This window comes from Pongo abelii, chromosome 2 (genome assembly GCF_028885655.2).
Source record: "Pongo abelii isolate AG06213 chromosome 2, NHGRI_mPonAbe1-v2.0_pri, whole genome shotgun sequence".
NCBI lineage: Eukaryota > Metazoa > Chordata > Mammalia > Primates > Hominidae > Pongo > Pongo abelii.
Window position 1 is genome coordinate 67,274,195 of NC_085928.1, and position 17,299 is coordinate 67,291,493.

A 17,299-nucleotide genomic window follows, 5' to 3' on the forward strand; every position below is an offset into this window, starting at 1 on the left:
AAGACGCCAGTCTGCAGGGAGAGAACCTGTTCCTATCAGAACTGTAGAAAAAAGCTAACTGTTCTTTCCATTATGTTCAATGCTCCAATGCTCTCCTCCACCTATGATAATTCAAGGTGGGTTTATGTCACTTGAAACCAAGAGTCCTGAATCATTTAAAAATGCTAGGAGTAGAGAGTTGAAAGTAACCGAGTCTAAATGCGGGAAGGGCTGACATGAATTGGGATGGGAGGCCATAAGAAATATCCCATCCAGGGTGGAGAAATTCCCAAGTTCTGTTACAAAGTACTGAACCAATTGGTTCAACAAGACTGAAGGTTTAGCAGACCATTCTGAGGAAAGTATCTGATTATTGAGGATCACTGTCTACTTTTTGCAACATTCCATACATTTTGAAGGGAGGCCTCTTCTGCCTTTGGTCAGCAACCTGAGTCCTCTCGAGCTTACAAAGGCTGAATTTTCTACTGCAAGCTGAAGTCAGTAGTAGTTAGGGAAACAGTGGGAGTATGACAATGAATAGAAATATCTGAGAGGGGCCGGGCGTGGTGGCTCATGCCTATAATCCCAGCACTTTGGGAGGCGGAGGCGGGCGGATCACCTGAGATCAGGAGTTTGAGACCAGCCTGATCAACATGGCAAAACCCCATCTCTACTAAAAATTCAAAATTAGCCGGGCGTGATAGCACATGCCTGTAATCCCAGCTCCTCGGGAGGCTGAGGTGGGAGAATCGCTTGAACCCAGGAGGCAGAGTTTGCAGTGAGCAGAAATCGCACCATTGCACTACAGCCTGGGCAACAAGAGCAAAACTCTGTCTCAAAAATAAATAAATAAATAAATATATCTGAGAGGAGCCAGGGCCCTTGTGTTACATATTTATGTATGTTACAATGTTTGGACATCTTTTAAAAAACCTTTCTAGCTGGGGAGACTGCCCCTGGTGGGGTGGCGAGAGGATAGTTAATTCTTAGAGCCAGCAAAGGGCCCAGCCAGGAGTACACTTCTGACATGCGAACTAACCAATTCAGAGCCACACCTACTCTATCTGGCCCAACACCCAAAGAGGCAAAATTCCTCTGCTTTCATCATCCCAGGGCCAGGTACAGTCAACTAGGGACCACTCCTATAGCTTAGGGGCCCCCTGAGATTATTCAAACTAGCCAACCCTAAAGTGTTCACCCTGCCCTGCCTTGCCTTTTCCAAGGAAACCCCCATCATGGCTTTACCTTAATGCTTTCCCCTTGCTCCTGTCTTCTGCCTCCTGACTGCCCTGGTGTCTTTCCCCTGTGGCCCTGCATGGTGTGCCATGCCTCCTGCCTCTAGGACTTGTGACCACGATAAACTTTGTCTTCCTGAGCCTCTCCTGTGTCTCCTTCTTGTGGCTGCACCTAACAGACCATTTCATAAAAGAACATAAAACGGCCCTTAGCAATGGTAACGAGAGGGCCCTGAACCTTCCAAGGCTCCAGCAGAAGTCCTTAAACTGAGTTCTAGAAGGGTGGCAGAGGCTCTTAAACAGCTCATGAAGGCAATGGCTTCCAGTTAGAAATGGAAACCTTTAGAGCCGAGTAGGTTTTAATGACCAGATATCCTCGAGTTATTTGGAGTTGTCCCTTAGATTCAGAGTCCACATCTTTCTTTCTTTCTTTTTGTTTTTTTGTTTTTTTGAGACAGTCTTGCTCTGTCGCCCAGGCTGGAATGCAGTGGCGTGATCTCGGCTCACTGCAAGCTCTGCCTCCCGGATTCATACCATTCTCCTGCCTCAGCCTCCTGAGTAGCTGGGACTACAGGCGCCCGCCACCACACCCAGCTAATTTTTTTTTGTATTTTTAGTAAAGATAGGGTTTCACTGTGTTAGCCAGGATGGTCTCAATCTCCTGACCTCGTGATCCGCCTGCTTCGGCCTCCCAAAGTGCCGGGATTACAGGCATGAGCCACTGTGCCCAGCCCAGAGTCCACATCTTTAAAATGAGAACACTGGATAAGACGATCGCCAAAGTGTCTTGGTTTTGATGTTCTGTTTCTGGGGGTTAATTATAATACAAACATTACCATTTTCTTAAAACCACTGAGAATTCTCATTCTAAGAACTACATTTAAGAGCAAATGCTAGAGTGAGAGAGATTAAATGCTTGCTTTTGAGTCTGTTCAATTCACTGTGTGATCTTAGACCACGAACTCAATTTCCTTACCTGCAAAACGAGGTTTTGAATGCCTGTCTTCACAGGGCAGAGAGGGGAAAAGTGAAAGCCTTTTGATTTCTCTTAAGGGAAGAAAAGATGCTGTGGAAATTCTAAGCAGGATTAAGACAAAGCTCTCTGAATACAAAGGTTAGCTCCAAAGTGACTTTATCTTTGGTTTCTTAGCCCCAGTGATGCCATTTCTGACCCCAATCACTATTCCGTACAGTTTTCAAATCCCTGTAAAGAACACATTTCCCAAGGGACACAGAATGGCCTTGGGTAAAATGCCAGTGCAGGCTGTCTCTGCATTTATTTTTCCATTTCGTTTTAGAAAAGTCTATTCAACCTGTCCAGCACTGACCCCCTATATCCATGGCTTCCACAAACCCTGCCCCACCCTTTGCCTTCCCTAAAGGTCTTTGCCACAGCTAAAATTCTAAAATATTGACCCATTGTGATAAATTGGATTCATCCGTCCTCTCAGGTGTGTCATTATATCAAGACTCCAAAAAGATGATTACTACTGGTGGTACTGTATATATTCTGAAAAGGAACGTTGCAAAGACATATTGAGGATGTTGGTCATACCAGGTGGCTCTCAAAACACACACCCTCTGGGCTCCATACACATGGATGGAATCAGGGTTAGGGCCAACTGGCACCTTCTCCATGCAGCCTGACCTGTCTGCCCTTACCAGGCATAGACAGTGACTCTTTTGTTTGTGTTCCCTCAGTACTTTATAAGAATAATCATTATCTCACTGTATAGATATTATTTGTCAAAATTTATATGTCTTTGACTGGGATGAAATTTGGGAGAGGGAGGGCAGGGATTTTGAATTATTAATCTTCCTATTGTGTGTCTTGTACAGGGAGGGAATTCATTCCATTTTTATGGAATGAATTCTGTAAATTGCTACATTCTGTTCTCCTCTTGAATAGGAAGTACTCTGAGGGAAAATAACCTCAGAAGCCATGCAGCATAGAGGCAAGCCCTCATCTTGAACTAGGCCATGGCTGGCAAAAGCAACGCTCTAGTGCTACCCTCTCCCTTGCCCACATCAGGCATTGTTACTCAGTCATGACCCCTTCTCTCGCAACATCTGAGCCAGGCCTGAGAGCCCTTCTCAACACGGTCTTCTAGTCAGCCACCCCTGCTGAGTGAGCTGGCACACAAGAGAAGCTGATTTGGCATATTTAGCAGCCCAAAGGTAGATAAGATACTGAAGGACAAGAGGACACATGGGCTATGTATGCTCCTCATGTCACCAATGAAAGATGCAAAAGGAGGTTCAGATAGAGCCTAGATTGTTCCTTTAACATTCAAGAAGCCACCTTAAAACAACGCCAAAAGAACCAGTGGGCTCAATGAGTAAACAGCTGATCCAGCTGGTTGATTGTGTAGCACTGAGGCTGCCTACATTTTAACTGGTTATTATTGCTTTAAATGAGATGTTCTTTCCTGAGATCACCCAGAGTTGGGATGCTGAGCTGTGTGACTGCAGTAAGATAAATCTCTGTACGATTTCAGACATGTAAAAGGCAGTATGGTGCAGTGGATAAGAGCACAGACCCCAAAGCACTCTTCCTAACACACAGGGCTCTTGTAAGGATTTAATATGTTAATATGGTTAGAATAGCATCTGGCACATTAAGCATCATCTACTGTTACTATACGTGGCCTGGCTAAAGTCTACCAAACAACTAGTAAAATCCCCACAAACAAATAAGGCTTGGTCTATGTTGCCACTCTTGTTTGTAACTCAATGGTTTCATTATAAACTAATGGCTACTGCCTCGACAAAAGGCTATCAGAACTGGCCTGAGGTAGAATTGTGCCAGTATATTTCCTTTTCCCCACAAAGCCCATTACTCTGGCTGTTATCAGACAAGAAGAGCTAGGTAGGCCATTACTTCCCTGTATGCTCTGGCTGCCAGGAACCATGAAGTTACAATTCATGTTGAATTTTGGAAGCTCTCAGAGTTTAAGTTTCCTAACATAATCACTTAAAAAAAAAAACACTTGGCTCTTGTTTTCATTCTCATTCTAAAGACTTCCAGAATTAATTATTTCTACGATGTTGAGTATAGCTATCTTAAATCTGTTTTTGAAATCAGGCAGAATGTACATAAATATAAAAACATTTGTCAGATTCTTGGTGCTGAATGTCAGCCAAAACATATGTCTGAGATGATACATTATATTTTTATGTATTACACATACCATAGCCATCTATGAATTAGGGCAAATCTCGTGTAGCATTCTGCAGAGATATTAAAAAAGACTTACTATGTTGACATTTCACCATAATGATTGATGTTTTTGCTGTTTTTTTTTTTTAAAGTGACTCCCCCTCCTCACTTTAGGATTATTGCTCCTGTGTCAGAAAGTTAAGCTGAAATCAGAGAAGCGATCAGCTAGGCCAGCAGTCCCAAATTTTTCTGACACCAGGGACCGGTCTTGAGGAAGACAATTTTTCCATAGATGGGGGAGTGATGAATGAAACTGTCCTACCTCAGATCATCAGGTGTTAGAATCTCATAAGCAGTGGGCAACCCAGATCCCTTGCATGAGCAGTTCACAACTGTGTTCCCGCCCCTAAGAGAATCTAATGCTCCGCTGATCTGACAGGAGGCAGAGCACAGGCGTTAATGCTCACTTACCCCGCCCACCTATAGCTGCGCGGCCGGGTTCCTAACAGGCCTCGGACCAGTACCGGTCCATGGCCTGGGGGTTGGGGACCCCTGAACTAGGCCAAAGACAGAGAATTATCTTGTTGAAACAAGTTCTCTTTTTTTATCCTCTGCATTTATTTTCAAAGAATTACAGAGCTCATTTGCTTCAGTTCTCCAATTTTTTAGAGGGAACTGAGTTCCAGCATGGAAAAGTAACTAGCTAAGGTCACACAATGTGTTAATAGCTGAGCTGGCTGTAAGTAAAACCCAAATCTAGGCCAGGCACAGTGGCTCATGCCTGTAATCCCAGCATTTTGGGAGTCAGAGGCGGGCGGATCACGAGGTTGGGAGATTGAGACCATCCTGGCTAACATGGTGAAAGCCAGTCTCTACTAAAAATACAAAAAATTAGCCAGGCGTGGTGGCAGGCGCCTGTAGTCCCAGCTACTTGGGAGGCTGAGGCAGGAGAATGGCGTGAACCCAGGAGGCAGAGCTTGCAGTGAGCGGAGATGGTGCCACTGCACTCCACCCTGGGCGACAGAGCGAGACCCCATCAAAACAAAACAAAACAAAAAAACCCAAGTCTGACTTCTAAGCCTGTGTTCCACTTAAAATACCAAGATGCCCCTCTAGACCACTGAGCTAGGAAAAAAATGAAGAAATTGGCTTTGAGTAGCCAATTTAAATTTGAAACTCTTGAAATGTTTTGTTGTAGCAAAACAGAGGGCTGTTTTGAAAACAAGACACTAGTTCCATAAAAATCAATGTATTTTAGAAAATATTTCTGCTGCAAAATTTCATTTACTATTAAGGCATCTGAGGTGAGCTCATTCACTTAGAATCATGGGCCAGTTCCAAAAACTAGGAAATCAAATCATTCATTCAACCAATATATACTTACTGGTTACTTCCTCCATACCAGGCAATGCACTAGGTCCTGAGGGTATGTTATCTAAGACACAGTCCTTGCCCTTCAAGGAGCTCAAGGTCTAGGGAAAATATTCAACACAAGCGCTACCACTGCACAGTCTCTTAGGTGTTCATGACAGACATAACCAATGTATTAATTTATTTATTAACTGGCCTCAGCAATCCTTCCCAATACAACCCTCCAAACACCCATATGCGAGGGGCACACAAATTGAAATTGATCTGTCATCCCTTAACTAATATAGTCACTTTGTGCCTACTAAATGCTATGCAATTTGAAGTTCTTAATGTATGTTCCGGAAATGTTTCCCCCTGATCCGGAGGCAAAGAATGCAAGTTCTTTCACACATTTAGTGTTTATTGAACTCCTGGGTACAGAACAATTTTTGTAGGTACTGTAAAAACCCTGGATAATGGCTTATGAAAGATCAATTATGCCCCAAGAAGAGACTCCAGTTATCTTTCACTTGAAATTCCCATTTCAGATAAGGAAGCACAGCCTCTATCTTATGTGTGTCATTACTCACAGTTGCCATCTGCTGCTGGGGAATCAAAAGCCAGAGTTGCCACGCCACTCAGTTCACAGCAGCTGCTTCTCCTCCCCAGTGATTTACCGGCTGAGAAAAGCACCATTTACCGGCAGTCCCACCTAGTACAGATCTTCCTGCCGCAAGAGTTTGGGAAACAATACTTCTAACCTCATCCCAAGGTAGAATCAAAGACAGCTGCTTGACTCCATTTTATAAACCTGGCATCTTTCCGCTCATTTGGGTAAGCTGTTTTCTTAGGGTCTGATCAAGGGAGAAAAGGCAAGAAGACATAATTTCCTTTTAACGTCTTCTACTGTGTCCTGCCCCATTTTCATCCTTGGTGATACGTGAGTAAAGACCCTGCAAAGCCTTGCAGAGGTGCATTATTACTCCACAGCTGACTGTTCAGCAGGACAGCGTGTATTGTTGTCTGGAGGAGACATGCTGGAAGCTGATCTCCTCCCTTGGAATGGTCACACCTGAGAGGTGCTGTACACCAACTACTTACACATCAAGTCGCCTCCAATACTGGGGCCTCAAAGAGGACAAGCACTTTCAGAAAAGAGTACACATACAGTGTGAACACGAAAAAATGTGACACAGTTTAGGGTTAAAGTAGGAAGAGAGAAAAAAAAACTTCACAAGTGTCTACTTCTTTCCATTACATTTTTGAGTCCAAACAGTGATTGTGGCTTTTGTTAGACACAGTGGTCAGTAGTGGGGGGAGTAGAAAGAAATAAGGCTTCTTTTCAGCTCTCAAGGGTTTAGATTTCCTAGGGGAGGCAAGGTGTATTAGTGTTAAGCGAAACACCATGGGTTTAAGTATCAGAATATATCATATTGCCAAAAGAATAGAACAAAAAAGTTACGACACAATCCAGCAATTCCACTCCTAGGCATATACCCAAAACAACAAAAACATGTACTTCCTACAACAACTTGTATACAAATGTTCACAGCAGCACAATTCATAACAGCAAAAAAGTGGAAACAATCCAGACGCCTGTCAACTGATGAATCCATAAACAAAATGTGGTGGATCCTACAATGGAATATGACTTGGCCTTAAAAAGGAATGAAGTTCTGATAATGCTACAACATGCATGAACCGTGAAAACATGTTAAGTGGAAGATGCCAGTCACAAGAGCCCATATATTACAGGATTCCATTTATATGAGATGTCCAGAACACGCAAATCCGAAGAGACAGAAAGATTAGTTATTGCTCAGGGTTAGGGGGCCGGAGGGTGGTGTGAGGGGAACTGAGAGATGACTGCTCTTTAGCAGGGTTTCCTTTGGGGGTGATGAAATGTTCTAAACAGACAATGATGGTTACACAATTCTGAATATTAAAAAAAATTATTGAACTGTATATTTTTGAAGAGTGAGTTGTAGGGCATATGAATTACATCTAAATAAAGCTACTACAACAAAACAAGAATATAGACAATGCTATCGGGGTTCAAAGAAGCGATACAGAATTTCTGGCTTAGATGGTTTGAAAGAACATAAGACAGGTTAGGTATTCGAGGTAAGTTTTGAGGAGAAGTAATTAACCATCTGTGGGGTTGATGAGTAGGGAAGGGTGTGAGCCCAAGGTCAGAGGTGCTCTGGGACAGTGAGTAAATCAGCTTGATTAAGGTGGGATCTGTAACTGTAGAACTAAAGATATCAGGCCGAAGATGTAGTTGTGGCCAGCTCGGGCTAACTCTGAGGGGTTAAGACAGCCCTGGTCTGGGCAGAATCCATTCAGCCTTACAAGTGCTCCTGGTTTTCAGGCCAACAAGGAACAATACATGGACAAGCTCATGATCAGTTGTTCTCACATCACTTTTAGGAAAAATGGATGTCACCGGAAGAAGGAATTGTGCACAGGGATGGCTTTTATACAAAATGAGTAGGCTGGAGGCCAGAATAGGCTCAGATGCCCTACTCTGAAGGAGGTATGAGTGGACCACCAGATGTGGACCAGCAAAGAGCAGAACAGGTGCACTGGGATGTCCAGGAATCACTTGCAAAAACTGACTACTCTAAACCACATTATTCTAGAATTGTCATCATTCTGGGTGGCAAGTGCTAGTCTTACTGGGTAAGGACATGGAATAGGTTCTGTGAGAAATTTTAGGACTTTACTACTGTAGTTAAGTTCTACTTAAAATCAATAACTTGCTTCATGAAAAGGCTGCAAAAAATCAACAAGGCATTCTACATTGCTTTAGTTTCTAGGCCCAGTAAATTCTATCTAGTTCCTCATATGTAAAAGAATATTTAGGCATACCTTACTTCATATAATGCGTGACTCTATCTGTATAGTAATTGTTGTTAAACTCCTTCATTAGAATTTATATGTAAATAACTGTACTCGAGAAATAAAGCTGTACTTTTATAAATCAGTAAATCAGGCTATCTTTCCATATGTTATGCTATCTAGTTTTGATAATATTTTAAAAACCCTCAAAAATAGAGCTTCTGGGAGGCAGGGTTTGAGTTTGTCCTCTCTATAGTAGTGCTATCCTATAGACCTTTCTGTAATGATGGAAGTGTTCTATATCTGTACCATCCAATATGGTAGCCATTAGCCTCATTGGTGTTTCATAAACATCTGTTTAACTCAATGAGAATCTATTCAGTAAACACACACTGAGCTTCCTTCTACCTGCCAGGCATTCTGCTAGATGTTAGGTAGATTGAAACGCTGCCCCTGAACAAGTCAGAACTTGTGGTTGCAAGGGACAGAAAACTCAACCCTTATTTACTCAAGCTAAAAGGGAAATGTGGCCTCATATGCCCAGAAAGACCAGGATAATGGTACCTTCAGGGAAGCCTGGTTCTGGGCTTAGAGAACAATACCACGACCACCCTCTCACTCTCTCAGCCCAATCAGGCTCGGCTCTCTTCCACGTGTGGTCTCCACACTCAAACTGGCTCTCCACTCACAATCACCAGAAGGCTGCCCCAGCCCAGACTCATGTCGTCAAATTCCAAATTCTAATCGCAGCCTCTTCGCCAAAGTTTCACCACACCTCATTAGTTAAGATTGGGTCACGTGCCCATTTCTGACCCAAGCATTTTGGCCAGGGAAACACGATGTGCTGATTGCCTGGGGTCCCAACTACCTTGCCCCAACCATGGGCCAAGGGAGGAGTCAACTCTACCAGAAAAACATGGGATGAGTGAGACCCTGTGCTTCTCTGGGTAAAAATCAAGGTACCCATTAGAAAGAGAGCACATTTTCCTAGGTAGAAAAACCAGCAGATACCCAGTCTAGTTTCTATCTTAAAGAGCTCAGTGTCTCTCTAGGGAAGCCTTAATTAAAATGCTGGTCAGATCTGCTAGCCAGATAGAAGAAAAGACTATCTAAAAAGAAAAGCTCAGTTTAGCAAGATTGAGGTTTGAAGTGGCAGTCACATTTATTTACATGGAATTTCCTCTGATGTCTGCTTTTTCCTAGATAATTCTCATAAAACCCTTGTGAGGAAAGGTAACAACTATGGTATCTAGAAACCTTTAAGATGGAGCAGTCAGCTGACCCGGGCACACTGTTGGTGGCTTTCCATGCCTGCTTCAGGCTCCAGATGTCCCCCCCTTGCACTCCCCCATCACTGAGGGTTTGCTCAGACCTTAGAAGTCCTACATGTGTGGATGCAGGCAGATGCAGGATGGCCCACCCAGGGAAGGGACACACAATTGCCAATTCACACAATGCAATGTGATTTGTCTGTTTTCATAAGGGCTACTCCAAGAGAGATTATTTGTGGGAAGGATGACTCATAAGAGAGCTAAATGAAGTCGCCCCACATAGAAGACAAAGAGCTTGGAACATCACTGAAATGAGAAAAATTAGCCAAAACAGCTGCAGCACTTTAGGGTCTTTTAAATAGCTTCCTCCCGCCTACTTCTCCACCCTTTTCTAGCTGTTCTCTCTCACTGGTTACATCCTGACGAAGGGTGTACTATTGTTGGCTTGCAGGGACAGCCACGGCGGGAAATAATCTTCTCAGCAAGCATATCCTTTTATACCTCTGAGTTTTCTAGTATTATCTTTCAGAAGATGGCTCTGGATTACCCTGAGAATTACTCTGAAACTACTTGGCTTGCTTCTAGGTGGAAAAAAAGTTACTAAAGCTTGGGGACAGGCCTTTCCACACTTTCAGGACATTCAGTGCTCAGACCACATGGCAAGAAGGCCCACGCCCCCCGTCCGTTCTCCGCCTGGGGAACCCAGAGAACTCTCAGCCCCCTCAACATTGAACTGGACATTCCCTCTTTTTACTGTACAGAGAATCTTCCAATTTGGGTGTGCCTCTCTAAAGGCGTGGTGGACAGAGCTGTAGATCCTCCAGGCTTGGTAAGAAAGGAAGGACTGTCTGCTTCCAATACCCTTTCCAGGTTTTAACAGATTGCTCACGTCAGCAGTAATTGGGCCCAATGGACTGCTACTGTGCTCGCTACAGCCCACGGAATCGTGCACTTCCAACAGATATGAACTGGCACACAATAGGTGCTTAGTGAACACTGGTGAAATGTGAAATATTGCTGGTAACATGGAGGTGTTACTTTGTGTTTTAAAAAACACTAAAAAGAATAGGTCTTAACACTAATATCTGCAATAATTGTCTCCTATCAAGAAAAGTGCCATCCCTTCTACTTCACTCTCTAACCCTCAAGTCCTCCAATCCTAACCAGTCTTCAACCCTATGGTGACTCAACTTTAAAAATGGCCTTTATTATGGATCTCAGGCCTGGGTGAATAAACTATGTTAACTGGTTTTCCATTCCTCCAGGGCTAAGAACTCCTTGGTCTTTTCCCTACCATGCTGTTTGCTGAAGTGCCTAGAGGACCTTTTTATGGGTTTTACTTTCTTGTTCATTTTTAAAGTAACAGCTTTATTGAGATATAATTCACGTAGCATAAATTCACCAATTTAACAGTTCAGTGGCTTTTAGTATAGTCACAGCTGTGTAAACCATCACTACTAATTCCAGAACATTTTCTTTTTTTTTTTTTGAGACAGGGTCTCACTCTGTCGCCCAGGCTGGGGTGTAGTGGCGTGATCATGGCTCACTGCAACCTCCACCTCCTGGGTTCAAGTGATTCTCCTGCCTCAGCCTCCCAAGTAGCTGGGATTACGGGCATGTGCCACCATGCCCAGCTAGTTTTTGTATTTTTAGTACAGACAGGGTTTCACCGTGTTGGCCAGGCTGGTCTTGAACGCCTGACCTCAGGGTAATCTGCCTGCCTCAGCCTCTCAAAGTACTGGGATTACAGATGTGAGGCACCACGCCTGGCTCCAGAACATTCTCATTATCCCAAAAAGAAACCCAGTACCCATTAGTAGTCTCTCCCTATTTCCCTCCCACGCCCCCCCAACCCCCAAGTCCCTGGTGACCATGAATCTGTTTTTATATATTTATGGATTTGTCTATTCTGAACACTTCACAAAAATAGAATCTAAGAGATATATATATATGTATATATATGTGTGTGTGTGTGTGTGTGTGTGTGTATGTAAAGGCATATATATATATATAGAGAGAGAGAGAGAGAGAGAGGAGACAGGGCAGCCTGGGGGTTTTTTTTTTTTGAGACTATATACATATATATATACACACACATATATATACACATATACACATACATATATACACGAACATACACATATACACACATATATATACACATATAATATGTATATATATATAAATGTAGTATTTTCTATGGATGCCAATTCTTATGCTAGATGTTAGCATCACAAATTCGTATAAAATCTGTGTCCGCCTTCATAGTGCAACAACAAACGTTTGCTGAATGTAGAACTCCCAGGAGTTCTCTCATGGACACAACAGCCACACTCACACTCACATTAGCTGGCAGAGGCCCTTTATACCAGTGATACGCTTGGGCCAAGGGCCCCTGGGTTGAACATCATTAGGTAGACACCATCCAGTGCCCTGTCTCATGTGCTGAACAGGGCTAGTAAAATATCGACTTTCACTTTGGGAGGCCGAGTCGGGTGGATCACTTGAGGCCAGGAAGTCAGGACCAGCTGGCCAACACGGTAAAACCCTGTCTCTACTAAAAATACAAAAATTAGCTGGGGATGGTGGCATATGCCTATAGTGCCAGCTACTCAGCAGGCTGAGGCATGAGAATCACTTGTACCTAGGAGGTGGAGGTTTCAGTGAGCCAAGATCGTGCCACTACACACCAGCCTGGGTGACAGAGTGATATAGATCTCAAAAAAAAAAAAAAAAAAAAAAAAAAGGTGTCAACCTTTACTTCTATTTTATCAAGTTCTTGTACCAGCCTGTCCTTTTCAAAATATACCCTCCTTGGTAAAGATTCCGAAGTCTTGGGTTGTCTTTAAATGTATGCATCCAATTTGTCTTTTTCATTTCATTAAGGTCAAATAAATATTTGTCCTGGGTTTCCAATAAGGTATTTGAGATTTTCCTGTGCCATAATGACTGTATTTGGTACAGGCAAGGCGATATACTAAGGTCTCTCTGCAGATCTTGAAAATCAGATCAGCCTTGGAGGATGAAATTAGTAACAACTAATAGACCCTGGAGGACACCAGCCCTTTGGAAGGTATTCATTGGAAGAGACTAGAAAAGCAGTTGAGGTTGGGAGTTCCTCATTTCAGGCAAAGTGACAAGGGAGTGGCCTCAGAAAATACGATCTTAACTAAGAAAGCTAGAACCTATATCACTCTAGAAGACTGTTCACAAACGGTAGCAGGGCCCATGTGGAGCTTGGAAAGAGGAAGCTTAATGTGCAAAAATTTAATATCCCTGCAACTCTCTGGAAATTGGCAAGATGGTCCCTCAGAAGAGCAGATCTCTGTGGTGAGTGAGATATCACAGCTCCATGAGGTGAACACCAAACCTTCCAATCACCAATTGTCTCTCATGTACTTATGGAGAATGGTAGACAAAACACACTGAACTGCTTCGTTTGTACATTGATCTCTTGTGAGCTTGCTTTGTGGGAGTTAGTCCCAGAGAGTCTTTATAAACTGGCAAGATTTTCTGACCTAAAGATGTAGGATCTGTGGAAAATGATGACCTACCAAAGTACAAATCTAGAGAACTGAGGTTTGGAGAACATGAAAACCATGGTCAAACACGTGAAGGCCTGCCACTGGGAAGAGGAATTCAACTAGCAATACACAGGCCCAACTAATTTGTAAGAAAGACACTACAAAGTAGTATTAAGAACACAGGCTCTGGAGCCAAACGACTTGGTTCTAACACTTACTGGCTCCATGACCTTGAACAACTTAGGCTCCATGTGCCTTAATTTCTCCATCTGTTAAATAAAGTGATTGTGAAGATTTAATGAGATAATCCAAATAAATGCTTAGTACAATGTATGGAACACAGCAAGTTCTCAAGAGACTAGCCATTACATCATTATTATCCAAAGAAGAAACAGACCACCCTGTAAGACTTGGAAGGGAGCTCCCCCAGGACTCCTCCCACCCCCTGCCAGGAGTACAGAGAGACTAGTTTATTGAGGGCCAAACAGAAACTTGATGCTGTTGAATTTACTTCAACTCCAGGGCTTCCATGCCCCTTAAACTCTTATAGACAACTCAAAATGAAAACGTGTTCTCAGCAGTTAACGTGTTTTCCATCTACAATCACTTTTTTTGTCCTCTCATTCAACTAATATATATTTTTCCAAGTACTATGGCAAAGCGCCTGTTAGTGTTTGAGGGCACAAAGCGGGAAAGGTGTGGCCCTTGTCCTCCAGAAGCTTTGCATCTAACTGGGACAACGGGATTAGAAAACCACATAGTTCTCTGGTGATCCAAATACACGCGTTAGATTTAGGCCAAGCGTTCATCTGATGCTTGATTTAGTGAGCCATAACCAAGGGAAGGGTCGGGAAAATCATTCTCTCTAGAATCACTCCGTTGTATGGAACATGAGAAGCTTGTTTGTATACTAACTAAAACCAATCATACTCTCTCTCACCCTCTCAGTCTCAATCTCAATCTCTCTCTCCTTTCCATTCCCTTAAAAGTATAGCCACCAAGGGTAGTGAAGACTCTGGGGCCTTACAGGCCCCAAATCTCAGGGGGTTTTTTTGTTGTTGGTTTAAGAGATGGGGTCTTGTTCCATCACCCAGGTTGGAGTGCAGTGGCAATCATAGCTCATTGCAGCCTCAAACTTCTGGACTCAAGCAATCCTCCCACCCCAGCCTCCTGAAGAGCTGGGACTACAAGCATGAGCCATCATGCCCAGCTAACAGGCTCATATTTTGGCCCACCTAGCTTATTACTTAGCAGATGGTGAAGGAAGAGACAGTGGCCTCTGCATTACAAGCTCACGCTGCATTCCTTCACAGGATGTTTGAAGGCTTGTCTGTTATTTATTTGTAATTACTGCTTTAGCACTCATCTCCCTCCCATTTGTAAGTTCAATGAAGGGAAGGATGGTGTGCTTTGTTCATCATGTCTTACAGTTAACCCCCAATACAGACTTTGTGTGACATTTTTACCCTAATTCCAGGTTTCTTTTAGGTTCCACAGAGTCTGGTTGCTACAATTTAAGTATATTACTCTGGTGTAAAATGTCAGGTAAGGGAGAGAGGCCCCCAGGGCCTGCCTTGGATTCTGTGGACAAACATCCAGGGACAGAAAACACTAGGAGGCTCCATTCGTATTGGAACAGCGACCCCCTAAGCCACCCTACTGCCCCGTTTACTGATTCCTCTGTTGCCTCAAGAAATTCATAGCACCTTCGGGCAGGGGAACAACAGCGTGGTGTTTATTGAAATCTACATCTGGTAGTAATTTGTTCAACAACAACCAGCTTTTCCTCCATCATTCTCTTCAGTCAAATAATCCACAGGGGCCCATAATACCCCACAACTGCTCATTTGTGCAAGGCCTGTATTGTGTCGGTTTATGTTCCTAATTACAGATTTGGGTTTATCAACAAGTTTCAGCATGGCAAGTAAGTTTTTGGACTGTGGAGGAGACTAAAGGCACATGTCCTGAAGCAGAGATGCTGTCACTGAGCCTGGCCATCTGGGCTGAGAGATGAAGCCTCACGCTGACCTCAGGGGCTCCAGCTCCTGAGTCCACCCTGGGTGAGCAAAAGCAGCCAGAGCACTCCCCTTCCCCGCCCCAAGAGGTGTGGCCTCAGGATAGTATGGAGGAGCCTGGAAGGAGGAAAAGCCTAGAATGAGGCTTCTGTGTAGCAGGAGAAAGGAGGAGGCACTGTGCTCCAATCTCAGAGAAAGTTCTTTCTTCAGAGGTGGTGGTAAGGAAGACTATGCAGCTAGTTTGTTCAAAGCCTCAGTGAATAAAGACTTCTTTTCTGGTACCTGTGGTTAGGTGAGAAGATGGGGGTAAATCCAGAAAGCAGAGTGAGTCAAGCTTGAGGACAAATCTGGGGACTGGAATTTCATGACTTTCACTCAACTCCTTAATGAATTGCTGATAGAAAAGCAGCATTGTTTGGAAGGGACAGGAACAGACACAGGAATAGAATTAAGAGGAGACTGAACTTATAATGGACTTCTATCATATATGCCCAACACCCATCCACCTGCATCAGTTTGTTGAGGAGAACCATCCCCCATCACTCCAACCATGTAGTTCTGAGGGAGGCTGCCAATCACTATGACCTGCCCCTGGCCCAAGCTGGCCAATCATGGCAGCCCTTCCCTTTCTACTGCCAGCTGTCCAGAGACAGCATGTGACCCAGGCCTGGCCAATCACAGTCCTTATCTGGGATTTTCTTTTTGGAGCCACTAGGAAAGATTTCTTAATGGAAGAATGAGATTTTGGAACTGCCTGAGTCCATGTTTCTTGCTATATGGGGAAGAAAAGAACTTGTTGGTAGTGAGAGAGAATAAAGCCAACAAAGAACAGAGCTGATCAACACTAAGATGGTCTTGACACTAAATCCCCCCATCTAGAGTCCTTGAAGCCCAGATTTCATGACCTGGTTTCATTAAGCAATAAATTATTATTATTATTATTATTTTGAGACGGAGTCTCACACTGTTGCCTGGGCTGGAGTGCAATGGTGTGATCTCAGCTCAGTGCAACCTCCACCTCCCAGGTTCAAGTGATTCTCCTGTCGCAGCTTCCTGAGTAGTTGGGATTACAGGTGCCTGCCACCACACCAGGCTAATTTTTTCCACATTTTTAGTAGAGATGGGGTTTCATCATGTTGGCCAGGCTGGTCTCGAACTTGTGACCTCATGATCCACCCGCCTCGGCCTCCCAAAGTGCTGGGATTACAGGTGTAAGCCACTGTGTCCAGCCAATAAATTACTCTTTTACGCTAAAAAGAGTTCAAGCTTTTGGTTTCTATCACTTGTAACCAGGGTATGGATGGCTACAAAAGGTTTTTCACTGAAAGTGACTTCTATGATGATCAACTGAGTAAATGCAAGTAAATGCCCTCTGAAAAAGACAAGGTGCCACCCAAGTGTCAGATACTGATCACATGTGATATGGTTACATGTGACAGATGGGCACTAAAAAACACCACTGACTTGATGTCAGGCAGTAAATTTCAGAAAACTTTTTATTACAGAGACCTTTGAAGATACACAGAGGTAGATGGACAACATGATGTCTCTCATACCTCCCCAGCCCCAATAACCATCACTCATGGCCCAGTCCAGGAGAGCAGTGATTTCAACCACCTCCCCCTGGAGCATAGCTGGTTCACCTTGACTGTGCCTTGGTTCCAGGCCCAAGTAGCCCCTTGACTGGATTTAGAGGTTGAGTCCCTGGCAGTAGGGTAACATCTTACAGGAAGAAGTCAAAAGTCAGGAATTCATGAATTCAGTCTGGTCAGGCTTGCAGTCTGCTCAAGTACCATGATGTATCATGTGCCTCATTCTTTTAAAGGCTCATTTATGACATTTTAACACTGTCATTGGATGTGTGTTTTGTCACAGTAGGTACCAATGTAAGAAAATCTTCTTAGTGCTAAAAGTAAACCAGATA

At 43.6% G+C, this 17,299-nt stretch overlaps 1 protein-coding gene across 10 annotated transcripts in view; it reads right to left on the reverse strand.

The window, feature by feature from the left end:
* Window positions 1-17,299, reverse strand: part of ATG7 (autophagy related 7) — a 274,642-nt gene that overhangs the window by 81,664 nt on the left and 175,679 nt on the right. For 3 of the 10 annotated variants that reach the window (XM_063721880.1, XM_063721883.1, XM_063721878.1), the window contains one exon: window positions 62-17,281. The exons of the other annotated variants lie outside the window; for them this stretch is intronic. In XM_063721880.1, coding sequence (XP_063577950.1) covers window positions 17,276-17,281 — 6 coding nt within the window. In that variant the 3' untranslated portion in view covers window positions 62-17,275. Of the gene's footprint in view, window positions 1-61; window positions 17,282-17,299 lie in introns of those variants that run through there. 10 annotated transcript variants of the gene reach the window in all.